Genomic DNA, 25,158 nt, shown 5'->3' with positions numbered 1-25,158 from the left:
GTGGATTGTCAATGGAGGGAGAGAAATCTCTAAGATATTTTTAAAATATCTTCATTTGTGTTTTGAAGATGAAGGAAATACTTACGGGCTTGGAACGACATGAGGGTAAGTAAATTATGACAGAATGTTCATTTTTGGGTGAACTATCCCTTTAAGAATAGATGCCTGTAATTGCATCGTTTTTTTGTAGGAAGAGAGGTTCCATTTAAACGTTTAGACTAGATTTATGAGGAGTCTTGTACTGTGTGGTTTGTTCTATAACACAAACCTGTCCTCTATCTTGGTGGACAGCTGCTGAAGGATCTCTGCGGCCTGTCTGTGGTAGTTCACCTGAGCTTGGACCAAAGCAGAAAGCTGACTCACTTGTTCAATCTGCAGAAACAAAGTTAGAACATCAACAACTATTACACGTGAAATTCCTCAAAGATTGTATATGGCAGGTCAAGACTAGCAAACAATGGCTATATTTACATGCACCCTTATAAATGCAGTACTGTGAAGTACTGCAAGCTCATGTAAAAAATACTGTGATTATGATTACGTTCATATTTAAAGTAACCATAAATCACAATAAAATAATATGTGGAGTGTTGCGGCTTTAATCTGACTCTACGCTCATGCATGGGGTTTCGAAAACATGCTGGAACAGAAGCAGCCACACTTCTTGGCATCATGCACATTGATGCTTGGAATTGTGCCAAATCTGACCATCAAAATCAATAAAACACATGATGTCCATGTTGTGTAAAGCTATTAGCATAAACTCCCTAGAAATGTGGCTTCTGCAAAATGAGGGAGACTATGTACCCTAGAACTGTCTTGAAGGCTGCCTATTTTAAAGCAAAAACATCACAACTCTTAGCAAATAATCTAAATATGACATGTATCCTTTAAACGGGATTGAAAAGGTTTTGCGCATGTCATGTTAACATCTTAATTCTTACTTTGATTATTGGTAATATCAGACTATTAACCATGTAAACATAGCCATTGTATAAGATGCACTGAAAAATGAAAACAAGTGAATCCAGTGACGTATTCCTTCAAAATAAAAGGAAAGATTGATTGGATAAAGTATATGGCACAATAAGGACAGATAATGGAGGCATGAAATGGATGGTGAACAAGGGCAGGCCACAGATCTTACATCACTCTCCAGAAGGTTAAACATGCTTTGTTCGGCAATCTCCTTTGAGTCATCAAACTTCTCCAGGGCTTGTTTGATCTCATCTTCTGTGACTTTTCCTTGCCTTTTCTTCTTATAGTCAAAGTCCAACCGTCGCCCTTCCAGCTTCTTCAGGTGATGCTGTCATAACACACAGAAAAAGAGTTGAAAATTGCACTGATCAGTTACTGTCCTCTAGTGGGATTCCAAAGCATTGCCTCCATCAATGGTTGGGACTTCAAAGCTATTTCAAATATTACTACAAAATATTCTCACTGTGATGTATTATTCACAAGTACATTTAAATCACAACCAGTTGAATTCTCAACAAATGCGTATTCAAAACCGTTAAAATCAGTGACTGATAAGAGTTAATCAGTGGTATTTAAAGAGGTCATACTCAGGGGAGAATATTAACAATACAATTCTGAGTTACACTTAAAATATTGTTAGTACAGTTAGTAAAATCCAAATACAGTCATTATTGATTTATGTTCCTCTTCTCTGACCTTAGAAGTAAATAGCCCATTGCTTGCTGATGTGTGCGAAATGAGATACAGCACTTTCCAGAATAGTCTTAAACAGCCCCATCCCTCATTCAACAACCTCTTTGGCCCTGCTTACACCTGGTATTAAGATGCGTTTTGGTCGATGTAAACGGTTCTAAAACGTTTTGACCTTGTCCATTTTCAACTACTTCGAGGCCTCGGGATTTATCTGAAGACCGGACAAGACCACAAATGCGGAGATATTACGAAATAGCCAATTCATTCTCTGATTTTTTTGTTAACATCCTTACTGTGATTGGATGTAAAACTTCCTGCAATCAATAATTCATTTCTAATTTGATTTCTTTTGTTACTCTTGTGCTGGGTCAATAATATATGGGGGATTGTGTCAGAAATGTCACCAAAATTAATACAAATGTCTCGTTCACAAAACGACCTACATTTAAACGTTCTGAGGAAACTGTTAAAGTTGAACTGAAATGATCCATGATGCTGTACCATGATGCACCTCTGGGTAGGAGAGGATCCCTCTCGTCCTTTGTGTTCATCACCTGCCACATTAAGGCACATTTTGACAGGATGTAAGGTGGCTCTTAGCCAAGGTCGGTTTACTTGGCGCCATGACCAAGTATTGCGATGTTTGGCTTTAGCATTGGAAGGCAAGCGTAGTATGACCAATAAGTTGCCGACTGTTCAAGCAAAACATTACACGCAGAAGACAATATTCCTCCGCCCAGGCGAGCAACCACCAAGAAAAGGTGCTAACACCAATTCTCGCCCAGGACAACTGGAAGCTGCTAGGGACTGGAAGATGCTGGCTGATCTTGATCAACGGCTTATTTTTCCACCTGAGATTGCCACCACTAACCTCCGACCAGATATTGTTTTGTGGTCTGGATCAGCACGCATTGTTCAACTGATAGAGTTAACAGTGCCATGGGAGGATGCGGCAGATGAGGCATATGAGAGGAAGAAACTGCGGTATGCTCATCTGGCCACTGAAGCAGAACAGCGAGGATGGAGAGTTCAGGTTTATCCAGTGGAAGTGGGTTGTCGAGGTTTTGTGGCACACTCTACAACCCGGTTCCTCAGAGAAGTCGGATTCAGTGGCCAAGAGTTGCGTCGCACAGTAAAGAACTTATCTGAAGCAGCAGAGAGGAGCAGCAACTGGCTGTGGTTGAGACGGAAAGATTCTAGCTGGCTGTGTACAGGCCGCCATGCTACAGTTTCGTAGAATTCTTGAAAACTTGAAGAGTCTGTTGGTTTATTTGTATAGGTTGTATAGTATTTACAGTCATTACGTTCCTGTGTATATTGCGTGAATGACGGGTGGTTGGGCAGATATTGTGTTTTGCGGTAGGTGGTATGCCATACGGAACCGTTGCCACTGAAACTGCATATTAACGCACCAGTGGGGCTCGACAGCCTTAGTCAAACGGGTTGGCGCGTATGGTTGGGTTGAGGAGAGATTGTGAGATTGTGGTTAGGTCTCAGCAGCAAGAGGGAAGTAGAGGTCATTAAGGTGGGCTGAGTTGAGTGGGGGACGGAGAGGGGTCACTCTGGGACGCCAGAGTCACTGTCGAGCCCTCTTGAGGTGTCGTGGGCTAGTCGACGAAACACTGAGGACGGAAGGTGCCCACTTGAAGACCCTAGAGATGTCCCCTACTTGGCTCAATCCAGACGGTTGTCGCGCTGGTCCACTAGGGAGACCACACTGTAGGTGCAGCCGTCGTGTTTGCTGACGCGCCAAGTACACTGCAGTCGTTAACGCCGGACAGAAGGGGAGTCACACCACCATATGGAAAGAACCGTAAATGGGTGAAGCATAGTTTACTGTAAAGCTACGTCTTAGTGTTGCTTATCTTGGCGAAAGCCGAGTACAAATCAGCATGAAGTTTTAACATCTACTCTCGTGTAATGGGAATCCTGAGTTTCAAAAGTGGTAATTGCGACTTGTTCACTAAACTGCCACAATTAACGCATTGCTATACACTCAGTACACTCAGTGAAATATCGCATGCAAAAGGAAACAACTGTGAATTTGATAAAATTTACAAGCATTTACAAAAACAAGTTAGAAAATGGGAGGAGTAAATGTATCTTACAGGATGACTGCATGACTTCCTGTAATCTCAAAGGTACTGGTTTTGGAGGTTTTCAATGCAATAATTTCTTATATCTCACCTGGATCTCTTTTAAGTCTTTATCATGGATATTCTGCAAGGGATCAATGAAGTTTTGCTTGACTTCCATGTCTAGAGCATCTTTAACTTCACCCAGCTCTCGCATGGCATCTCCAGCATCGATCAGAGCCACACCTTTAAAACACAAGAGTATGCTATATGTATATTTTAAGGAGAAAAAACTTAAGGACTCAATATACTGAATGAAGTAGTTTGTTTTCCTTACACCAATACAAAACCTGGTGCTCTATTTAGCCGGGACACTCAAATTATGCAGCCCAGGGGAAAAATATTATCTGGTTATAGTAATGACAGATTACTTCATTTTCATTTGGTTTTAAAATTTGCAGTAACAAACAATTATGGCTATTTCTTAAACTAGTCTCATATTTTGAATCACCTCCTTTATCAAAGCACTTGACATAAGTGCTGGTCAGTTTTTAAAAACACTCTTCATTTTCCAGAGCATATGGTCAAATACTATTTAAACACCTGCACTTATAAATGTTAAATTTTATTGCTCTTATCACCAATCTTTCCTGCTAATTGCATGCAACTAAATGCATAGTGACATTTATTAACACAAATGTCACAATGCATCAATCAGTGATTACAGAATTTGCATATCCTAAAACTTTTGCATCATGATTATTAAAGACAAAATAGGACTACATGAACTGCAAAACACTTTGTGATTTATTCTGATTACGAATTAAATGTAATTTAACTGTGTGCAAGCAAGCAGTGTGCACAAGAAACTAAATCGTCCCCATTATAAGTGCTTGGAATGTAGGCAGATTATTTTATTATAATGGGAGCGGGTATCTAGTTGTTGCTTTGCTTCAAGCTGCTCTCTCTCAGTGCATGCTACAGAAGCTGTCTCTTTTACATTACAGACAGCTTCATTTATTATAATGGAAATGTTCTGATTTGTCGTGCTGCATTGTCCATTTGCAGTGCAGCCAGCCACAAAAGCAGAACTACATAGTCAAAACATTTTGTATTATGGTTGCGGGTCATTGGTAACCTTGTCATGGGCTTGATTTGGCTCGCTGGCAAGTATTCAGTTTACAGTGATTTCAGACAACCATATTAAACATCCAAAAACTTGCATTCATAAACACATTTGAAATCTAGAGAGCATGATCAATAAAAATGTTTGTGCTGATGCTAGTGAGTCTCGTCAGTTTTTGTGGGTTGCATTTAAACCATATGAATTCAGAATAGCATACTAGTCACTACTACTACGGCCATATGATTTGGGGCATACTTCTAGGGTGTAATTATGGCTACTTTCATACAAGTGTGTGTGTGTGTATGTGTGTGTGTGTCGTTAGCTACAGATAAAGCCACAATAATTCCGCAGAGCTAACTTGTCAATCCATCTTTATGGGTGATGCTACAGTGCAACAAACAGATGTACTCTGACCAATGAGAAGACAGTTTTATTCGCATGTGACTTGCATAAGCACATTATGGTATGCTGTGTGAAAGAAAAACTGAAATAAGAATAAAATGTAACATTTTAACATTTTAAAACACTTTTTCAGAACAATGCAAACAGGTCTAAAAAAATGCCCTTATCATGCATCGTGTTGAACTGTGTTTGCAGTTTGAAGTTCAGATTTTCTGTTATCAATCTGTGGTGCAATGGTCAAGTCACCTTTATTTATATAGCGCTTTTTACAATACAGATTGTTTCAAAGCAGCTTTACAGAGATAACAGGAAAATAATGTTGTAATAATATTGTTAAATATAAAACAAAATGTCCCCAACTAAGCAAGCCAAAAGCCAATGGCGACAAAGGCGAAGATGGTTTAAACATCTAAATACTACCATGTATTTTTCAGAAGAATGACACATATTTTATAGTTTAATCTAGTTTCCAAACTAAGTAACCATGTAATCAAAAGAGGTTGTTGATGAACGCAAATAGAACTCATTATTTTGGAATGATGCCATTTGCATTGTGTATGTTTATACAGTGCTATGTGTGGGATAGCTGCCCGCAAAGCTAACGGCTCTTACATTGCGTGTTTATAACAAAGCAAGAATTACCAAAGCAGGAATCCTCCCCAAGTTCCCTGCCAAACTTTTGCATGGACTCTCCCAGGATGACTTCAGTCTGTATGTAGCCGGGACCTTTATCTCCTCCACGGATTTTAGACATGGAGCTCATCATACTCATCTTGGCACGAGTTGCTACAGAAACAAACACAAAACAGATGTACATTAATGACATTTTTATTTACAATAAAAAAAAAAGATCAACATTTACCTGGATTGGGTTGCAGGTACTCCGTTGTCTTGGTCATAATGTCCATCACTGCCCTTGTGGTGGTGTCAACTTTCTATAGTATAGGAAAGATGAGAACATACAAGAATAGAATAGAAAGAAACATTTTTTTAGACATGAAAGAATTAAACATTCCACATATTTCAAAAGCAGTGTTTGGCATCACATATCAGCTAGATGCCCTAAAGCCCCCAGTAGCTGCTCATTCATTCATTCATGCCATCCATCCCATTTTTAACCATCTTTGTAAGAGATACTCTAAAATACACATTTATAAACTCACTCAAAATATTCACACTTAATTAGACTATAAATTTAGTCAACAGATGACCTAATTAAACCTTACAAATTTAGAATTCTAATAAACAACCACATGCTCACTGTCATGCTTCTTGAAAGAGAATCATAACTCTCGCCGAAGGAAACTTACCTTTTCCATTTCCGTAAAGTCATAATCTAATTTAGTTCCTTCTGCCCCTCCGACCCTCTCACTAACTCTCTGCAAAATAAAACAATTTTTTTTCAATTAATTCTGAATTTGGTCATAAATTGTATACTAACTTGAAAACCCCTGCTCTGTACAACATATAGGCTACTGTACAAGTAACAACTGTTTGGACCATAGCCTTAACATATTTAACTTATACTCTCATGCAACATGATGCACTTAGAAATTAGAAAGAAATCAGAAACTTTCATTCATAGAGGTAATTGTAGCTTTTGCAGTAAAATGTATTCATAAATCAGACCAGACTCCAATAAATAAAAGGTGTTTCTTGCGTCAGTTGGGTAATGTAGTGTTTCCCAACCCTGCCTCTGGACTCTGGAGAACCTTTTTTGATACACCTATTTCAGGGTCTTGTTGTCTCTAATAATGAGGCGATGAGTTTATCCCGGAACATGTTTGGTGTAATAATAGGGAAACCACAATTCAATGACAAGTGTATTGCTTCTTGACCACACAGTTGAAACATTAGTTTGAGGGGAAAGAATTTTCACCAGAATAATCATTTAAAAAAAAAAACTGCACCAAAAACACAGTTCTATAGTGATCCTGTAATTCAAACAGAAGAGCATGCAAGCAACGCCGAGGTCATGGGTTTGATTCTAAGGGAATGCATGTAAATTATAAAATACATTGAATGTAATGCAAATCGAAGATGTTAAAGTCAAGCCTTTGGTCATGAGTCCAAGTCTCAAATCCTTTTTAGTAAAAGGACAATTAATTTTATGTATAATTTAAAAAATATATATATATTTCATCAAAAAATGCTAAGAGCAAATATATCAAGATTGATCCTTTTCATATTTAATACCATGTACTTTTAAAATGAATAATTTATTTACCATCCTCCAAGCTAGCACAGAAGGAACTGAGCAAGTTTTTTTTTATTTTTAAGTGCTTACTCAACAGGACAACATTTTTCCTTGTAAACCAAGTCAAGACTTCAGTGGGACTCGAATCCAAGGGTGCGTGTCTCAATCATCTCCTAGGTCGTGAATCAGTACATCATGTACATGAATTTGGGAACTGGTAAAGACAGTAAGGAGTCAGACCCTGGCTCACAACACATTGGGTCACTGATGGTGACATGACAACACCCTCATTGTACAAATTCACTACTGGTATTTGTGAACAACAGCAGAACGGATATTTATCCCAATTTTTTCTTTGATATATTATAAACACCTTGATTGTTACATATACCTGCATAATTTCAGTCGTACATTTAAATGTATTATGTAAGCTAGCTTATGCTCAGTACCTGTCTAGCAATGCATGTTTATACTGAAATAATTAAAAACGTTTGTTTTTTCAAAACCTCCATTGCGTCATTATGTGTTTGTGAGTTGGCTCACGTGATTTATGTTTTGCGCATAGGAAATTCCATTATAGGAAGTGAGCATCAATGCTTCCTGGATCATGGTGCATTGACTTTTTACATTTTTTTTTATTGAGAAAGTCCCTGATCAGTGCCCTGACTACTGAACTATAAGGAGCTGATTGAGATGCACCACAAGTCTCATTGCAAAGATTTAGAATTGAGTCTAAGATATACAGGTGCTGGTCATATAATTAGAATATCAAAAAGTTGATTTATTAAAGCAATTCCATTCAAAAAGTGAAATTTGGATATTATATTCATTCATTACACGCAGACTGATATATTTCAAGCGTTCATTACTTTTAATTTTGATGATTCTGACAACTAATGAAAACCCCAAAATCAGTATCTCAGAAAATTAGAATATTGTAAAAAGGTTTAATATTGAAGACACCTGGTGCCACACTCTAATCAGCTAATTAACGCAAAACACCTGCAAAGGCCTTTAAATGGTCTCTCAATCAAGTTCTGTAGGCTACACAATCATGGGGAAGACTGCTGACTTGACAGCTGTCCAAAAGACGACTATTGACATCTTGCACAAGGAGGGCAAGAGACAAAAGGTCATAGCTAAAGAGGCTGGCTGTTCACAGAGCTCTGTGTCCAAGCACATTAATAGAGAGGCGAAGGGAAGGAAGACATGTGGTGGAAAAAAGTATACAATCAATAGGGATAACCGCACCCTGGAGAGGATTGTGAAACAAAACCCATTCAAAAATGTGGGGGAGATTCACAAAGAGTGGACTGCAGCTCGAGTCAGTGCTTCAAAAACCACCACGCACAGACGTATGCAAGACATAGGTTTCAGCTTTCGCATTCCTTGTGTCAAGCCACTCTTGAACAAGACAAAGCGTCATAAGCGTCTCGCCTGGCTAAAGACAAAAAGGACTGGACTGCTGCTGAGTGATCCAAAGTCATGTTCTCTGATGAAAGTAAATTTTGCATTTCCTTTGGAAATCAAGGTCCCAGAGTCTGGAGGAAGAGAGGAGAGGCACAGTATCCACGTTGCTTGAAGTCCAGTGTAAAGTTTCCACAGTCAGTGATGGTTCGGGGTGCCATGTAATCTGCTGGTGTTGGTCCACTGTGTTTTCTGAGGTCCAAGGTCAACGCAGCCGTCTACCAGAAAGTTTTAGACCACTTCATGCTTCCTGCTGCTGACCAACTTTATGGAGATGCAGATTTCATTTTCCAACAGGACTTGGCACCTGCACACAGTGCCAAAGCTACCAGTACCTGGTTTAAGGACCATGGTATCCCTGTTCTTAATTGGCCAGCAAACTCGCCTGACCTTAACCCTATAAAAAATCTATGGGGTATTGTGAAGAGGAAGATGCGATACGCCAGACCCAACAATGCAGGAGAGCTGAAGGCCACTATCAGAGCAACCTGGGCTCTCATAACACCTGAGCAGTGCCACAGACTGATCGACTCCATGCCACGCCGCATTGCTGCAGTAATTCAGGCGGAGCCCCAACTAAGTATTGAGTGCTGTACATGATCATACTTTTCATGTTTATACTTTTCAGTTGGTCAACATTTCTAAAAATCCTTCTTTGTATTGGTCTTAAGTAATATTCTAATTTTCTGAGATACTGAATTTGGGATTTTCATTAGTTGTCAGTTTTAATCATCACAATTAAATGAAATAAACATTTGAAATGTATCAGTATGTGTGCAATGAATGGATATAATATCCATATTTCACTTTTTGAAAGGAATTACTGAAATAAATCAACTTTTTGATGATATTCTAATTATATGACCAGCACCTGTATTTTAAGGTAGAAAAGAAATTGAGTTCTAACAGCACCATAGACTAACAAGGTGTTGGTTCAAACCAAAATGACATAAATATGGTGCGAAACATTATTAGTGTATGGTGTATTACATGTAATTAATGTAGTAATATAAAAATAGCTCATCACCAGAAAGGCAATTCTTATAATAATTCTAAATAATTTAATTCTATCAATTATTTAAGTTCTGCTGTACCTTGTCATGTGGAAATTAAACCATTACCAATGTAGTACTTCAATTTAGAGCATTATGCATTTAAGCATTTTCTTTCTGAAGACTTCTACAAATACACTAAGTCATATTAAAGACTTGGCTTGTCTGCCAAAGGTTTGTCGTTGCCAAAGGCTTTACTCAGAGCTACATACTTAATAAAAACCCTTTCTCCCTCAAGATTGAGCTGTCACTGAGTTAAGAAGATTTGAAGGCAAGGATACTAATGAATCCCATGGGATTGGAACAAAATGGCTGCCAAAGATCGTAGTGATTGAACATGCTTTAGAACAACTCAAATTAGTCAATTTAGTACCGACGCTCCAATAAGGAATATCTCATAACAATGAAATATTACAATAAAAGTGAATTATTGCAATACAAGTACTTAAGGAATAGTACTTTATCAAAATCCCTTCATTCTCTAAAGCAGGGGTGTCCAATCCTGCTCCTGGAGTCACTGTCCTGTAGAGTTCAGCTTCAACCCCAATTAAACACAACTGAACCAGCTAATCAAGGTCTTAGGCCTGGGACACACTAGACAATTCTCTTTAAACTGTGGGAGACCACAGACCTAAGGGTCCTTAAAATAAATGTTAAAAGGGAAACAATATTATTATAACTCATTTTAGTAAAATAATAATTCTGGAATCACCCATGATTAATTGACAGGTGAAATTATGCATGCTTTTGTGCAGATACTAGGCCTACATTCAGCAGCATCAACATTACAAACTGATACGGCCTGCTAAGGAGAAGGATGATGATGAACAGGATACATGCATTGAATACATAGACATTTTCTTAACACTCCAGCTCGAAATTCAGTATGATCTCATAGAATCAGCCTAATGATGCACAGCTTATTATTAAACACACGGCTTAAATACAGGGGTGACAGAGCTTTTGCAGTTGCTGCTCCACGGTTGTCGAACCAGCTCCCTCAGGATATTAGATCTGCTCCCTCCATTGCTGCATTCAAATCCAGGTTAAAAACTCATTTTTATTCCATGGCCTTCCTTGTTCCCTAACCTGGCACTCCTGTTTGTTCTTTGTATTTCTATGTTGTGTGCCCTGATATTGAAGGTTTTCTTTTTATTCATGTTTTATACGCTTATGACCATTGATTCCATGTGTTTTTATTTTCTGTCTTTTTAGTTATTCATTGTACAGCACTTTGGTCAGTTTTGCGCTGTGTGTAAATGTGCTTTATAAATTAAAATTACTTACTTACTTATTAAGCAATCATGATTTATTTATTTATTTAACAACATGTGTGAATTAAAAGAACCATTTTGCCAACGGAAAGTTTCTGAGCCAAATGAAGATAAAGATGTGTTCTGGTGACTGGTGTGTTTATTGAACCAACCAGATAAGAGTAAAACGAGAGTCAGCTAGAAGCTCATTTGATTGGCTACATGATGAAGGTGGATCTGTAATAAGTAGGCTAATTAACAGCATGTTGAAATTATGTGACAAATTGCATTATTTATTACAATGATAAAATTGTACAGTAGCCTAGTCAGGTAAGGTCAGGTTTGCCGATGTGCGTTTTAGGCTACTTATGTATTTTTGTTCCTGTTCGCCGATCGGAATTCTGGGGATACAACATAAACAATATGCCATACTAGGGACTTTAGCCTTTAAATATCTTTGCTGGATTGGATGAGCATCCTTTCTAGAACAGCCAAGAGCTTTCTAGCCTCGTGGCAGCAGTGACTTTTGAAAATTGGTCAAAAAACGTTGGTGCGGATGGAATGGCGGACGGATGATGAGTTTTGTGATGCAGTTGCGGATGAAATAATGGCCCATCCACGCATCTCTAATATGAATGGAATGTTATTATGCGTCGTGGAACATTGTGTGTTACCCAACTCGCGAAAGTGGTCCAAACACCAACTTTTGATGATAAGTTTTGTTAAGAAAACCTTGAATCCATGTAAGACACAATGTCATTAGACATAATCCATGTCATTAGAATCAATGAATCCATGTCATTAGACACAACGTGCACACATGTGCAGGCCATTGTTTTTTTGCGGTGATGACAGTGACGAGCTCAGACCCGTGGTAGGCGTCACGTGTCCACGGTATTGCGGTAACAGTCCCAGCCCTAGGAAACCGTGGAACAAATTCAGCAAAATAAAGTAATACAAGTACGGAACAAACTATGGGTGAACAACTTCTAACTTGACATGGTGTAATAAAAATGCTCATGATGTAAGGTGCTAAAAAAAGATAAATGTGGACATAGATTAACAATTACTGGCCTAAAGATGTGCATAATAGCTCATATAGAAATTTCATGAATAAAAACACCTTAAAAGCAATTTCTTACAACTCAGTGAAAGGAATGCTTCGCTTTAACTACAGCCAATAAACATTTCAAATTACAAACAAAATAAAACAGATTGATTCAGCAGCGGTGAAATTAACTTTAAAATAAAAGATGATCTTTCACTTGGGTAAAACTTGTTAATGGCCTTCTCGTCAAGAGCTGGCGATGGGCCGACAAGCGGACGATGGATTCAATTGAGAGCACAGCGAGGGTGTTTAATCTCTGATGACCCATGGCATTTCATTAAAAAGAAATTACATCAAGATACAGATGGATGACAGCACCATATCATTCTCATATTTAAAGTGATAACTAGCCTACATTTCCTAATTCATCAATCTTTGCATGGAGAATAATTGCTGAAAGCCATAGAAAATTAATGTTGATTAAGTACTAAAATGCAGTCATTGTTTTTATTCAAAGGTTTAGCCTTTAAAAAAAATGCTGATTATCATGTATCTATATAGAAATACACCAATAGCTGCACACTCTATGAAGCATGTAAACATATTTAACAGAACACAAGCTTAACCAGAATATGGTCCTTAATTGGAATTATATTTATAAAGTACTTGGTTTAAAAGGTTATAAATAAAAACTTATCATGCCCTTACCGTTTTCACATTGGCTTTGTTGATCTTCACTTTTAAATGATCTACTAAATCAATTTCCTTTGGGTTCTATGAACTCAATTTTATTTGCTGAGTAATTAGATTCATGCCACATTTCAAAGAAGTATCCTGCATTAGAGTAATGTAAGATTTAAACCATGATCATTGTTCAGCAAACAACAACAAGGGTGGCTTATACAAGAGCTCTGTTACAATTGATTCAAAAAAATAAATAAATAATTTTTAGAATGTTCTTATAGGTGAACATTGTGTGGTGCCAGCACATACTGTATCTGTATTGGCTCCATCTATTAGAATGCCGTTTTTTTGGACATGTATTTGGACATATCCAGTCTCTATTAGCTTAGCTTTGTACAAGGCTACGAGAACAATTTTATTTCCAATAGCCCTCCTTAAATACAGAAATGACATTATAAGACACTTTGAGGTCATAAAAATCACCATAAACCTTGTTAATCAAAGAAGTTACAGCAAATATTTACACTCTGATCTAGATATTAAAAGAATTGTACGATACTATCGAATTTTATTTAGACTTCCTTTTAAATAGATTTGACAAATCCTGTAAGTGACGTAGAAGCACATTAGAGGCTTCTATTTTCCAACAAGCCACCTCAGAGTCAACATCCAACCATGTTCTGAATGCAACTGAAATGCCCACAAATTTAGCACAAAATTTCTACCAGCCTACCTTTGTTAATTAGTCTTTATAGTTGGCATAAGATATGCTTTAGGCTTAACTTTACAAAGTAGTATATACACTTGACTACTTCACACGTGTGTGTGCACCTGTATATTATATATGTATACACATATGTATGTGCAGCTATAGGCTACAATCTCCCAACTTTCTTCACAGGGAAATGAGGATCAGAGTTTGCAGTGGATCTCTCAGCCAAGAAGAAGCCAGAAACACTGGTAAGAGGACATACAGGTCCTTCTCAAAAAATTAGCATATTGTGATAAAGTTCATTATTTTCCATAATGTAATGATAAAAATTAAACTTTCATATATTTTAGATTCATTGCACACCAACTGAAATATTTCAGGTCTTTTATTGTTTTAATACTGATGATTTTGGCATACAGCTCATGAAAACCCAAAATTCCTATCTCAAAAAATTAGCATATCATGAAAAGGGTCTCTAAACGAGCTATTAGCCTTATCATCTGAATCAACTAATTAACTCGAAACACCTGCAAAAGATTCCTGAGGCCTTTAAAAACTCCCAGCCTGTTTCATTACTCAAAACCGCAATCATGGATAAGACTGCCGACCTGCCTGCTGTCCAGAAGGCCATCATTGACACCCTCAAGCAAGAGGGTAAGACACAGAAAGAAATTTCTGAACAAATAGGCTGTTCCCAGAGTGCTGTATCAAGGCACCTCAGTGGGAAGTCTGTGGGAAGGAAAAAGTGTGGCAAAAAACGCTGCACAAAGAGAAGAGGTGACCGGACCCTGAGGAAGATTGTGGAGAAGGACCGATTCCAGACCTTGGGGGACCTGCGGAAGTAGTGGACTGAGTCTGGAGTAGAAACATCCAGAGCCACCGTGCACAGGCGTGTGCAGGAAATGGGCTACAGGTGCCGCATTCCCCAGGTCAAGGCACTTTTGAACCAGAAACAGCGGCAGAAGCGCCTGACCTGGGCTACAGAGAAGCAGCACTGGACTGTTGCTCAGTGGTCCAAAGTATGTCATTCGGAAATCAAGGTGCCATAGTCTGGAGGAAGACTGGGGAGAAGGAAATGCCAAAATGCCTGAAGTCCAGTGTCAAGTACCCACAGTCAGTGATGGTCTGGGATGCCATGTCAGCTGCTGGTGTTGGTCCACTGTGTTTTATCAAGGGCAGGGTCAATGCAGCTAGCTATCAGGAGATTTTGGAGCACTTCATGCTTCTATCTGATTTCATTTTTCAGCACGACCTGGTACCTGCTCACAGTGCCAAAACCACTGGTAAATGGTTTACTGACCATGGTATTAATGTGCTTAATTGGCCTGCCAACTCTCCTGACCTGAACCCCATAGAGAATCTGTGCGATATTGTGAAGATAAAGTTGAGAGACGCAAGACCCAACACTCTGGATGAGCTTAAGGCCGCTATCGAAGCATCCTGGGCCTCGATAACACCTCAGCAGTGCCACAGGCTGATTGCCTCCATGCCACGCCGCATTGAAGCAGTCATTTCTGCAAAAGGATTCCTGACCAAGTATTGAGTGCATAACTGAACATAATTATTTGAAGGTTGACATTTTTTTTTTTTATTAAAAACACTTCTTTTATTGGTCGGATGAAATATGCTAATTTTTTGAGATAGGAATTTTGGGTTTTCATGAGCTGTATGGCCAAAATCATCAGTATTAAAACAATAAAAGACCTGAAATATTTCAGTTGGTGTGCAATGAATCTAAAATATATGAAAGTTTAATTTTTATCATTACATTATGGAAAATAATGAACTTTATCACAATATGCTAATTTTTTGAGAAGGACCTGTACTATCATGGACCCTTGAGACACATTGACAGTCACTTAATCTTATCTGCAAAGAAAGGCTTAGACTCTGAGATCACTCCCACGTAACTTTAACATATCGGTGAGTATATGAATTAAGAAATAAATACATGAATTAAAATAATACATTTCAATGACGCTACTTTTTATCTCAGGTGGTTATTTGACATTGCAAGATAAGGTGGAAGATTCTCTGGAATAGTCTTTCTGATAATATTTAGGGATTATACACAATCTCCCAGTTAAAATCTAGATTACAGACGTCTCTTTAGCCAAGCATCCACAAAAAAAGCATCCACATCAACAGAATCTCATAACCGTGTACTCCAGTTCAGATCAAAATATCTATTGCTTTAAATGTTATGAACAGCAGCTACGCCAAGTATTTTCAATTTGCTTTTCCATTTCTACCTCGAGATGCCCATCCAGAGGTAACTAGAGATTACGGCAGCTCCAGATTGGATCCAGCCTCTTACGAAGATTTCAGATGAAGCCAACTCTGAATCAACATACACAACTGCCAAATTTTCTATATATTATAGTGAGCTCATTGTTTCTGCCTAAAATTAATACATGTTAGCTAACTGCATGATTTGTATTATATTACAACTATACATTTTTGATATATGGACATGATGGACACAGTCATGATGGACACAGTCACATTTGATAATGGGTAACTCTAAATTGTAATGTAGAAACATGCATTTTCTGTAAAGTGGTCATATAATCTATGACGTTATTATAAGACATACTGAAAACATTTAAAACAGGCCTTACTTAATATTTTATGTTAATCTCATAAATTTAAAATTCTCCTAACTTTAATTTAGATATACTTATGGCCTATATTGACTCATATTCAATCCGATCTGTTCTGCTGATACAGTACCACAAATGTGCTTTATTGGCATGACAATTGCAAATCATGTCTAATAGTTACAGTGAAACTGAAACAGATGGAAAAAAAAGTGTAAAATGAAAAATAACCATTTTAGAAAGAGAAAATCTACACACTGTAAACATTTTGTTACCTTTTTGTTACATGTTGTCGAGGTTTTGTGGCACACTCTACAACCCGGTTCCTCAGAGACGTCGGATTCAGTGGTCAAGAGTTGCGTCGCACAGTAAAGAACTTATCTGAAGCAGCAGAAAGGAGCAGCAACTGGCTGTGGTTGAGACGGAAAGATTCTAGCTGGCTGAGTACAGGCCGCCATGCTACGGTTTCGTAGAATTCTTGAAAACTTGAAGGGTGTTGGTTTATTTGTATAGGTTGTATAGTATTTACAGTCATTACGTTCCTGTGTATATTGCGTGAATGACGGGAAGTTGGGCAGATATTGTGTTTTGCGGTAGGTGGTATGCCATACGGAACCGTTGCCACTGAAACTGCATATTAACGCACCAGTGGGGCTCGACAGCCTTAGTCAAACGGGTTGGCGCGTATGGTTGGGTTGCACAGAGATTGTGAGATTGTGGTTAGGTCTCAGCAGCACTGTTGGTTTATTTGTAGAGGTTGTATAGTATTTACAGTAATTACGTTCCTCTGTATATTGCGTGAATGACGGGTGGTTGGGCAGATATTGTGATTTGCGGTAGGTGGTATGCCATACGGAACCGTTGCCACTGAAACTGCATATTAACGCACCAGTGGGGCTCGACAGCCTTAGTCAAACGGGTTGGCGCGTATGGTTGGGTTGCGGAGAGATTGTTAGATTGTGGTTAGGTCTCAGCAGCAAGAGGGAAGTAGAGGTCAGTAAGTTGGGCTGAGTTGAGTGGGGGACGGAGGGGGGTGACTCTGGGACGTCAGAGTCACTGTCGAGCCCTCTTGTGGTGTCATGGGCTAGTCGACGAAACACTGAGGACGGAAGGTGCCCACTTGAAGACCCTAAAGATGTTCCCTACTCCGCTCAATCCAGAGGGTTGTTATGGGGGGACCGCACTGTGGTTGCAGCCGTTGTGTGTGCTGACGCGAAAATACACTATTAACACCAGACAGAAGGAGATTCACGTCACCAGATGGAAAGAAGCGTAAATGGATGGAGAAGCATAGGTTACTGTAAAGCTACGTCTTAGTTGGTGCTTATCTTGGCGAAAGCCGAGTACAAATCAGCATGAAGTTTTAACATCTACTCTCGTGTAATGGAAATCATGAAGATCTGGATACGTCCAGTGACTGCGGTGAATAGTGCTGCTGGCAACAAGGGAAAGACCTTGTGACAGCCTGGAGAGACAGCTGACAGGAGGAAAGAGACCCCAATGGGGCTGGTAAGGGTTAGCTACCCTTGTCGGCAGTATCCAGCTCTGTGTTTACAGGATGCTGGAGACACCCGCCCAAGGCTTCTGAAAAATTAAAGAGGAAAATACCCCTAGAGTCTGCAAGAGCAGGGGCGGAAGATGACTCAATGGTGGACAACATGGTTAACGACTTTGGAATGGAAACGGATATGAGTATGGAGAGTACTTCACAAAAGACTAGTTCAGGTTCAGCAGTTAGCAAAGCCATTGAACTCCAAGCTTGTGTCTGTGGCTGGAGCAAGGCGACAACGGTCAGGGGTTTGAAGATTCATCAAGGGAAAATGAAATGCTTGAGGGAGAAGGGACAAGGGCCTCGCATTGATCAGTACTTCTTACGGAGTCAGTCAAGTCAGTCGAATGAAATCCAGCGACAGGAAGCAAACCACAGTTCGCAGGATATCAGCACCCCTGTCATAGAGGAGATGAGAGTTTGCACAGTTAGTGATGAACACATTGATTCTTGTGAACCCGGTCAGTCTAACCAGCATAAGAGAGAAAAGAACCTCAACGGGCATAGGCCTGGAGTTAGATGGCCAAGAGCTAGTGAGAAAACTGCATGGGACACGGTAAACACAGATCTATGCTTTGCATTGGAAAGATTAACTGGTACAGTTGAAAAGAAGCTGGATAAATTTGGGGACATCATTTACGCATATGGAAGTGAGAGGTTTGGTGTGGAAAAAAGGAAGGAAAAAGAACAAACTACTCCTGGATTGTCTAGACGGCAGCAGAAAATTGAAGGGTTAGTTAGAGAAAGGAGACAGCGGAGGAAGCAATGGAAAAGAGCGGAACAAAGTCAGAAGGAGGGACTCAATCTCTTACAAAGGGCCATAAAAGATAAGCTTGCAACATTACGCGGAGCTGAGCGCCTACGGAAACGCTACAAAAAGAAGGAACGTGCGAGGGCTAATTTCTATAAAGATCCATTCAAATTCATAAAGAAGTTATTCACCAGTGAGAAGAATGGCACTTTAAAAGCATCTAGGGTTGAGCTAGAGAGATATTTGGAGGAAACACATACAGATGCAAAAAGGCATGAGCCTATGTCAATTCCGTCAGACATCCCACCTGTCAATCCACCAGAATACCAAATGGAGGTCTGTGCACCTAAGTGGAAAGAGATAGAGCAGGTTGTGAGAAAGGCAAGGGCTTCATCAACTCCAGGGCCTAATGGAGTTCCGTACAGAGTGTACAAGAGTGCTTCAGGAGTTCTAAGGATTCTGTGGAAATTGATAAAAGTGGATTGGGAAAAGCAGGTTGTACCTAGATCATGGCGCCGAGCAGGGGGAGTCTTTATACCCAAAGAAAAAGATGCTACAAGCATCAGTCAGTTTCGCCCTATTTCACTATTAAACGTCGAAGGCAAAATTTTCTTCAGCATTATTGCTCAGAGATTGTCAACCTACCTATTAAAGAATGGCTTCATTGACACTTCAGTTCAAAAAGCGGGCATTCCAGGATTCTCAGGATGCTTAGAACATATCAGTGTTATCTGGCAACGAATACAATCAGCTAAAAAGGAGAGAAAGGAGCTCCACGTGACATTCCTGGATTTGGCTAATGCATATGGTTCAGTGCCACATGAGCTTCTTTGGGCATCATTTGATTTTTTCAGGGTACCGATGTCCATAACAAATTTAGTGAAAGCCTATTTTGGAGATTTGCAATTTAGTTTCTCAACTCCAGAATTCAGCACTACATGGCAATGCTTAGAGGTTGGAATAATGGCAGGATGCACCATTTCTCCACTGGCTTTTACCATGGCAATGGAAGTAATCATTAGGGCATCAAAATGGGTAGTAGGAGGAGAGCGCTTGGCTTCTGGGATGCGACTACCACCAATCAGAGCATACATGGATGACATGACAACCATGACTACAACGGTAGCCTGCACTAATCGGTTATTGGGGAAGTTAACAGATAATATTGAATGGGCACGAATGTAATTTAAGCCCTCTAAATCAAGGAGCATCTCAATAGTTAAAGGCAAGGTAGTAGATAAAATATTCTTCATCAATGGTGAGGCAATACCAACCGTTTCTCAGAAGCCAGTGAAGAGTCTAGGGAGATGGTACGATGGGGATCTAAAGGACACAGTTCGAGTGGGAGAAGTTAGACGACAAGCAGTGGAAGGGTTGAAGAGCATAAACAGCTGTGCTCTACCAGGCAAACTAAAACTCTGGTGCTTTCAGTTTGGTCTACTGCCAAGGTTGCTGTGGCCACTGACTGTGTACGAGGTTTCTTTGACAACAGTGGATAAGCTGGAAGCGTTAATAAGTTCATACATCAGGAAATGGTTGGGAGTTCCACGCTGCCTCAGCAGAGTGGGACTTTATAGTAAAGGAGTATTGCAGCTGCCAGTCTCTGCTTTAACCGAGGAGTTTAAGTGTACCAAGGTCAGACTGGAAATGACTTTAGCAGAGTCGCGCGACAAATGTGTAAGGGAGGCAGCCCCTGTGGTAAAAACTGGTAGAAAGTGGTCAGCAAAGAGATCTGTAGTAGAGGCAAAGGCTGACCTTCAAATTGGGGATATCGTGGGAGAGGTACAGCATGGAAGAGGGGGTTTTGGGCTCAGTTTAGCTCCTCCTAAATGGCACAAGGCAGGCCCAGCTCAAAGGAGGAAGCTGGTAGTCAACGAGGTGCGAAAGCAGGAGGAGAGGATGAGATGTATAAAGGCCATTCCCCAGGCCAAGCAGGGAGAGTGGATGAGATGGGAGAGTGTGGAACAACGAAAAATGGGCTGGCAAGACCTTTGGTCAATGGAAGAGAGTAGGATCAGTTTCCTTATTAGGTCAACATATGATGTTCTCCCATCACCGCAGAACCTAAACCTCTGGGTAGGAGAGGATCCCTCTTGTCCTTTGTGTTCATCACCTGCCACATTAAGGCACATTTTGACAGGATGTAAGGTGGCTCTTAGCCAAGGTCGGTTTACTTGGCGCCATGACCAAGTATTGCGATGTTTGGCTTTAGCATTGGAAGGCAAGCGTAGTATGTCCAATAAGTTGCCGCCTGTTCTAGCAAAACATTACACGCAGAAGACAATATTTCTCCGCCCAGGCGAGCAACCACCAAGAAAAGGTGCTAACACCAATTCTCGCCCAGGACAACTGGAAGCTGCTAGGGACTGGAAGATGCTGGCTGATCTTGATCAACGGCTTATTTTTCAACCTGAGATTGCCACAACTAACCTACGACCAGATATTGTTTTGTGGTCTGGATCAGCACGCATTGTTCAACTGATAGAGTTAAAACAACCTCCTTTGAGCTGGGCCTGCCATGGGAGGATGCGGTAGATGAGGCATATGAGAGGAAGAAATTGCGGTATGCTCATCTGGCCACTGAAGCAGAACAGCAAGGATGGAGAGTCCAGGTTTATCCAGTGGAAGTGGGTTGTCGAGGTTTTGTGGCACACTCTACAACCCGGTTCCTCAGAGACGTCGGATTCAGTGGTCAAGAGTTGCGTCGCACAGTAAAGAACTTATCTGAAGCAGCAGAAAGGAGCAGCAACTGGCTGTGGTTGAGACGGAAAGATTCTAGCTGGCTTAGTACAGGCCGCCATGCTACGGTTTTGTAGAATTCTTGAAAACTTGAAGGGTGTTGGTTTATTTGTATAGGTTGTATAGTATTTACAGTCATTACGTTCCTCTGTATATTGCGTGAATGACGGGAAGTTGGGCAGATATTGTGTTTTGCGGTAGGTGGTATGCCATACGGAACCGTTGCCACTGAAACTGCATATTAACGCACCAGTGGGGCTCGACGGCCTTAGTCAAATGGGTTGGCGCGTATGGTTGGGTTGCGGAGAGATTGTGGTTAGGTCTCAGCAGCACTGTTGGTTTATTTGTAGAGGTTGTATAGTATTTACAGTCATTACGTTCCTCTGTATATTGCGTGAATGACGGGTGGTTGGGCAGATATTGTGATTTGCGGTAGGTGGTATGCCATACGGAACCGTTGCCACTGAAACTGCATATTAACGCACCAGTGGGGCTCGACAGCCTTAGTCAAATCAAACGGGTTGGCGCGTATGGTTGGGTTGCGGAGAGATTGTGAGATTGTGGTTAGGTCTCAGCAGCACTGTTGGTTTATTTGTAGAGGTTGTATAGTATTTACAGTCATTACGTTCCTGTGTATATTGCGTGAATGACGGGTGGTTGGGCAGATATTGTGTTTTGCGGTAGGTGGTATGCCATACGGAACCGTTGCCACTGAAACTGCATATTAACGCACCAGTGGGGCTCGACAGCCTTAGTCAAACGGGTTGGCGCGTATGGTTGCGTTGCGGAGAGATTGTGGTTAGGTCTCAGCAGCAAGAGGGAAGTAGAGGTCAGTAAGCTGGGCTGAGTTGAGTGGGGGACGGAGGGGGGTGACTCTGGGACGCCAGAGTCACTGTCGAGCCCTCTTGAGGTGTCGTGGGCTAGTCGACGAAACACTGAGGACGGAAGGTGCCCACTTGAAGACCCTAGAGATGTTCCCTACTCCGCTCAATCCAGAGGGTTGTTATGGGGGGACCGCACTGTGGTTGCAGCCGTTGTGTGTGCTGACGCGAAAATACACTATTAACACCAGACAGAAGGAGATTCACGTCACCAGATGCAAAGAAGCGTAAATGGATGGAGAAGCATAGGTTACTGTAAAGCTACGTCTTACTTGGTGCTTATCTTGGCGAAAGCCGAGTACAAACCAGCATGAAGTTTTAACATCTACTCTCGTGTAATGGAAATCATTTTTATTTATTTTTACAGTCTAAAACACTTATTTTTCAAATTTTTCCTAGATTATTACCATCTAACACTTTCAATAAACACTAAAAGTTCTGCAGAGAAACACTGTTATTTTACAAATTATTTTATTACAATTAAAAACCTTCAATAAATTGTTAAAGCATGCTCAAGATTGTAAATTAACAATTATATTTTGAAAGAAAAAATAAAGTCTGCACAAATATGCTGTATAAAACTGAAAATTTAATAATTCAGTTTTTGAAGAAATACAGTACAAAGTTGAAATGAAATCCATTTAACATTTAAAATACTATTGAAACATGTTTCAATACATTTTAATACAAAGTTGAATGAAATATTCTCAACTTAAAACTGAAGAAATACAAAAACTGATCTACAAAATTTTCACTTCCACACCACTATTGATTCTAAAACAGTTTAATTATTCAGATGCAAATTTACATAATCAACAATTTCTTTACAAACAGTTCTTCAGAACCCCCAGGAGGAACTGAAAAACTACGAAGGAAATATCTCCACGTTCCCATCTTATAATTTAGGGTTACGATCAAGATGAGGTCATGATTTCACCTTTTAAAACAGTGGACAAAGGAATTGTGCGGTTTGCTGTTAGCTTTGTATTTTATCTTGTATTTTCCAAAACAGTTTTATATTTACAGTTTTGTATTTTATCCCTGTGGGCTCTATATATGGAAGTAAAATAATGACAAATGTTTTGGAAACAAAAAAGCTTGTTGAATTGCACTACTTGAAAAAATATGCATTGCATTAAGCCTGCTAGCATTTTAATGCATTGTATTTTTACGGCTTGCATTTTTATGGGCGGAAATTCAACATGGTTGTATATTTAAGCTCTGAATATTTCAATTCAAAACATTTCACACGTTTTCATTATTCAAAATTCAATAATCCATATTCAATTTACAGATTTCACTTCCAAAATATTCATTCAGTTTAAAAATACAACCTATAATATTTGAAAGGCATTTTTCGGTCCATTTTATTTCGCTTTACAAATTCGCTTTCACAAATTCAGTGGTTCAAATTAGACAAAAAAATTCAACATTTAAATTTCGATATTACAACATTTCACATCCGGGAACGTCAGGAATAGCAGTAGATTACCGATTTATAATCTCCATAGCTGTAAATCGACCTCACCAGCAGGGGGTGGTGACAGACACAGCAGATAAAGAGCAATCCTCCTCCAAATGGCCAGTAATTAGCCAGATCCTTGATGCATCAGGGGGTAGGTAAAAAAAGTCCTTAAAAAAAAGAGCATTTCTTTTTTGTAAACAATATTTATTTAGTCTTTAACAGCATTTTGACATTTTAGATATTCTGGCTATATGAACACAGAGGGCTGTCAGATTTGAGATGGTAGTTATTAAATGTGGTTAGATCCTTCTGGCATTACAGGAAAGCCAAAAATGTTGGATCCAATCTCTTTACCAGATTATGTCAAAATACACCTGTTTTGTCTGCTATCTAAACCATGTTAGCACAGAGTTTTGTCTGATATCCAAAACAAACTATGATTACGTTGATTAAAATGTTTCATATTTCACGTTTAAGAATTGAAATATTCACCTAATAGATGTCCAAAAGAACGAATATGATGATTCATAACAATGGACACCATTTTCCAGATATATCATAGCAAGGTAAACATAGCTGTACCAATTTTTGTACCAAGAAAAATGTCAAGTTGTACAAGAAAATAAATCCAACCAAATATATATATTTTTTTATTAGGGCTCAAAATGAATGCATTCGTTTAGCAATTTTGTTTTTTCATTTAAAAAATATTTAACGCAATTAATGCAGCATCTGTTTTTTTTCTCCTGGCATCCTTTGCCTGTGTTACATTAAATGATCATGCCATCATTCATTCAAGTGTTTTTAAACAATTCATAAGAGAACTCAATTTGGTACTGGCGCACTGTGAAGCAGCCCTCTCCGGCACAATCTAGGCACAAGCACAGAAAGACCCTTCAGACAGTGTGCCAGCCCGTGACGCATTGAGCTCTCTTTTGCGCTTGAATGGACAAACACAAAATTGTCAAAAAAGCCTGTTTTTTTGTTATTGTTGTCAGTATCATAAGCAGTCTTAAATGAGTTTCGTCTTAAATGAACGTATAGAGTTGTGAGTTGAAAATCGGATGCATGTCAGATCAGCTTTATGTGCATGATCAGGTCTTAAAAATGACAGCTGGCAGCTGCAGTCTGTCATTTAAAGGATAGTTCACCCACCAAAAAATACTATGGAAGTCAATGGCTACCGTCAACTGTCTGGTTGCCAACATTCTTCAAAAAACAGAAGAAATAACAAAAAATATACAGGTTTGGAACAACTGGATGGCAAGTAAATTATGAAAAAATATTTGGGTGAATATCACCTTTAATGTTAATCAAAGAAAAGAAGAAAAAGAGCAAATCACTCACTGCTCTTGACTGAATAACTTTTGTAGCATTATTAAGGATTAATCTATATGTAACTTAGTTTATGTGAAGATTGTTTTAAGTTAACAAATTAAACGCAAACAAATTAATAGCTGTTATTTTTTTAAGCCTATTAAATTCT

General features: G+C 39.4%; 1 protein-coding gene across 1 annotated transcript in view; it reads right to left on the bottom strand.

The window, feature by feature from the left end:
* Window positions 1-25,158, bottom strand: part of sh3gl2a (SH3 domain containing GRB2 like 2a, endophilin A1) — a 38,652-nt gene that overhangs the window by 2,488 nt on the left and 11,006 nt on the right. The window contains exons 2-7 of the mRNA XM_077232297.1: window positions 6,585-6,653; window positions 6,137-6,209; window positions 5,917-6,060; window positions 3,859-3,992; window positions 1,148-1,306; window positions 269-372 (exon numbers count right to left, since the gene is read on the bottom strand). Coding sequence (XP_077088412.1) covers window positions 269-372; window positions 1,148-1,306; window positions 3,859-3,992; window positions 5,917-6,060; window positions 6,137-6,209; window positions 6,585-6,653 — 683 coding nt within the window. The remainder of the gene's footprint in view (window positions 1-268; window positions 373-1,147; window positions 1,307-3,858; window positions 3,993-5,916; window positions 6,061-6,136; window positions 6,210-6,584; window positions 6,654-25,158) is intronic.

Source organism: Siphateles boraxobius, unplaced genomic scaffold, assembly GCF_051911475.1.
Source record: "Siphateles boraxobius isolate OS27281-9 unplaced genomic scaffold, OSU_SipBor_1 17, whole genome shotgun sequence".
NCBI classification, from domain to species: Eukaryota; Metazoa; Chordata; class Actinopteri; order Cypriniformes; family Leuciscidae; genus Siphateles; species Siphateles boraxobius.
This window is presented reverse-complemented; position numbering and strand designations above follow the sequence as displayed.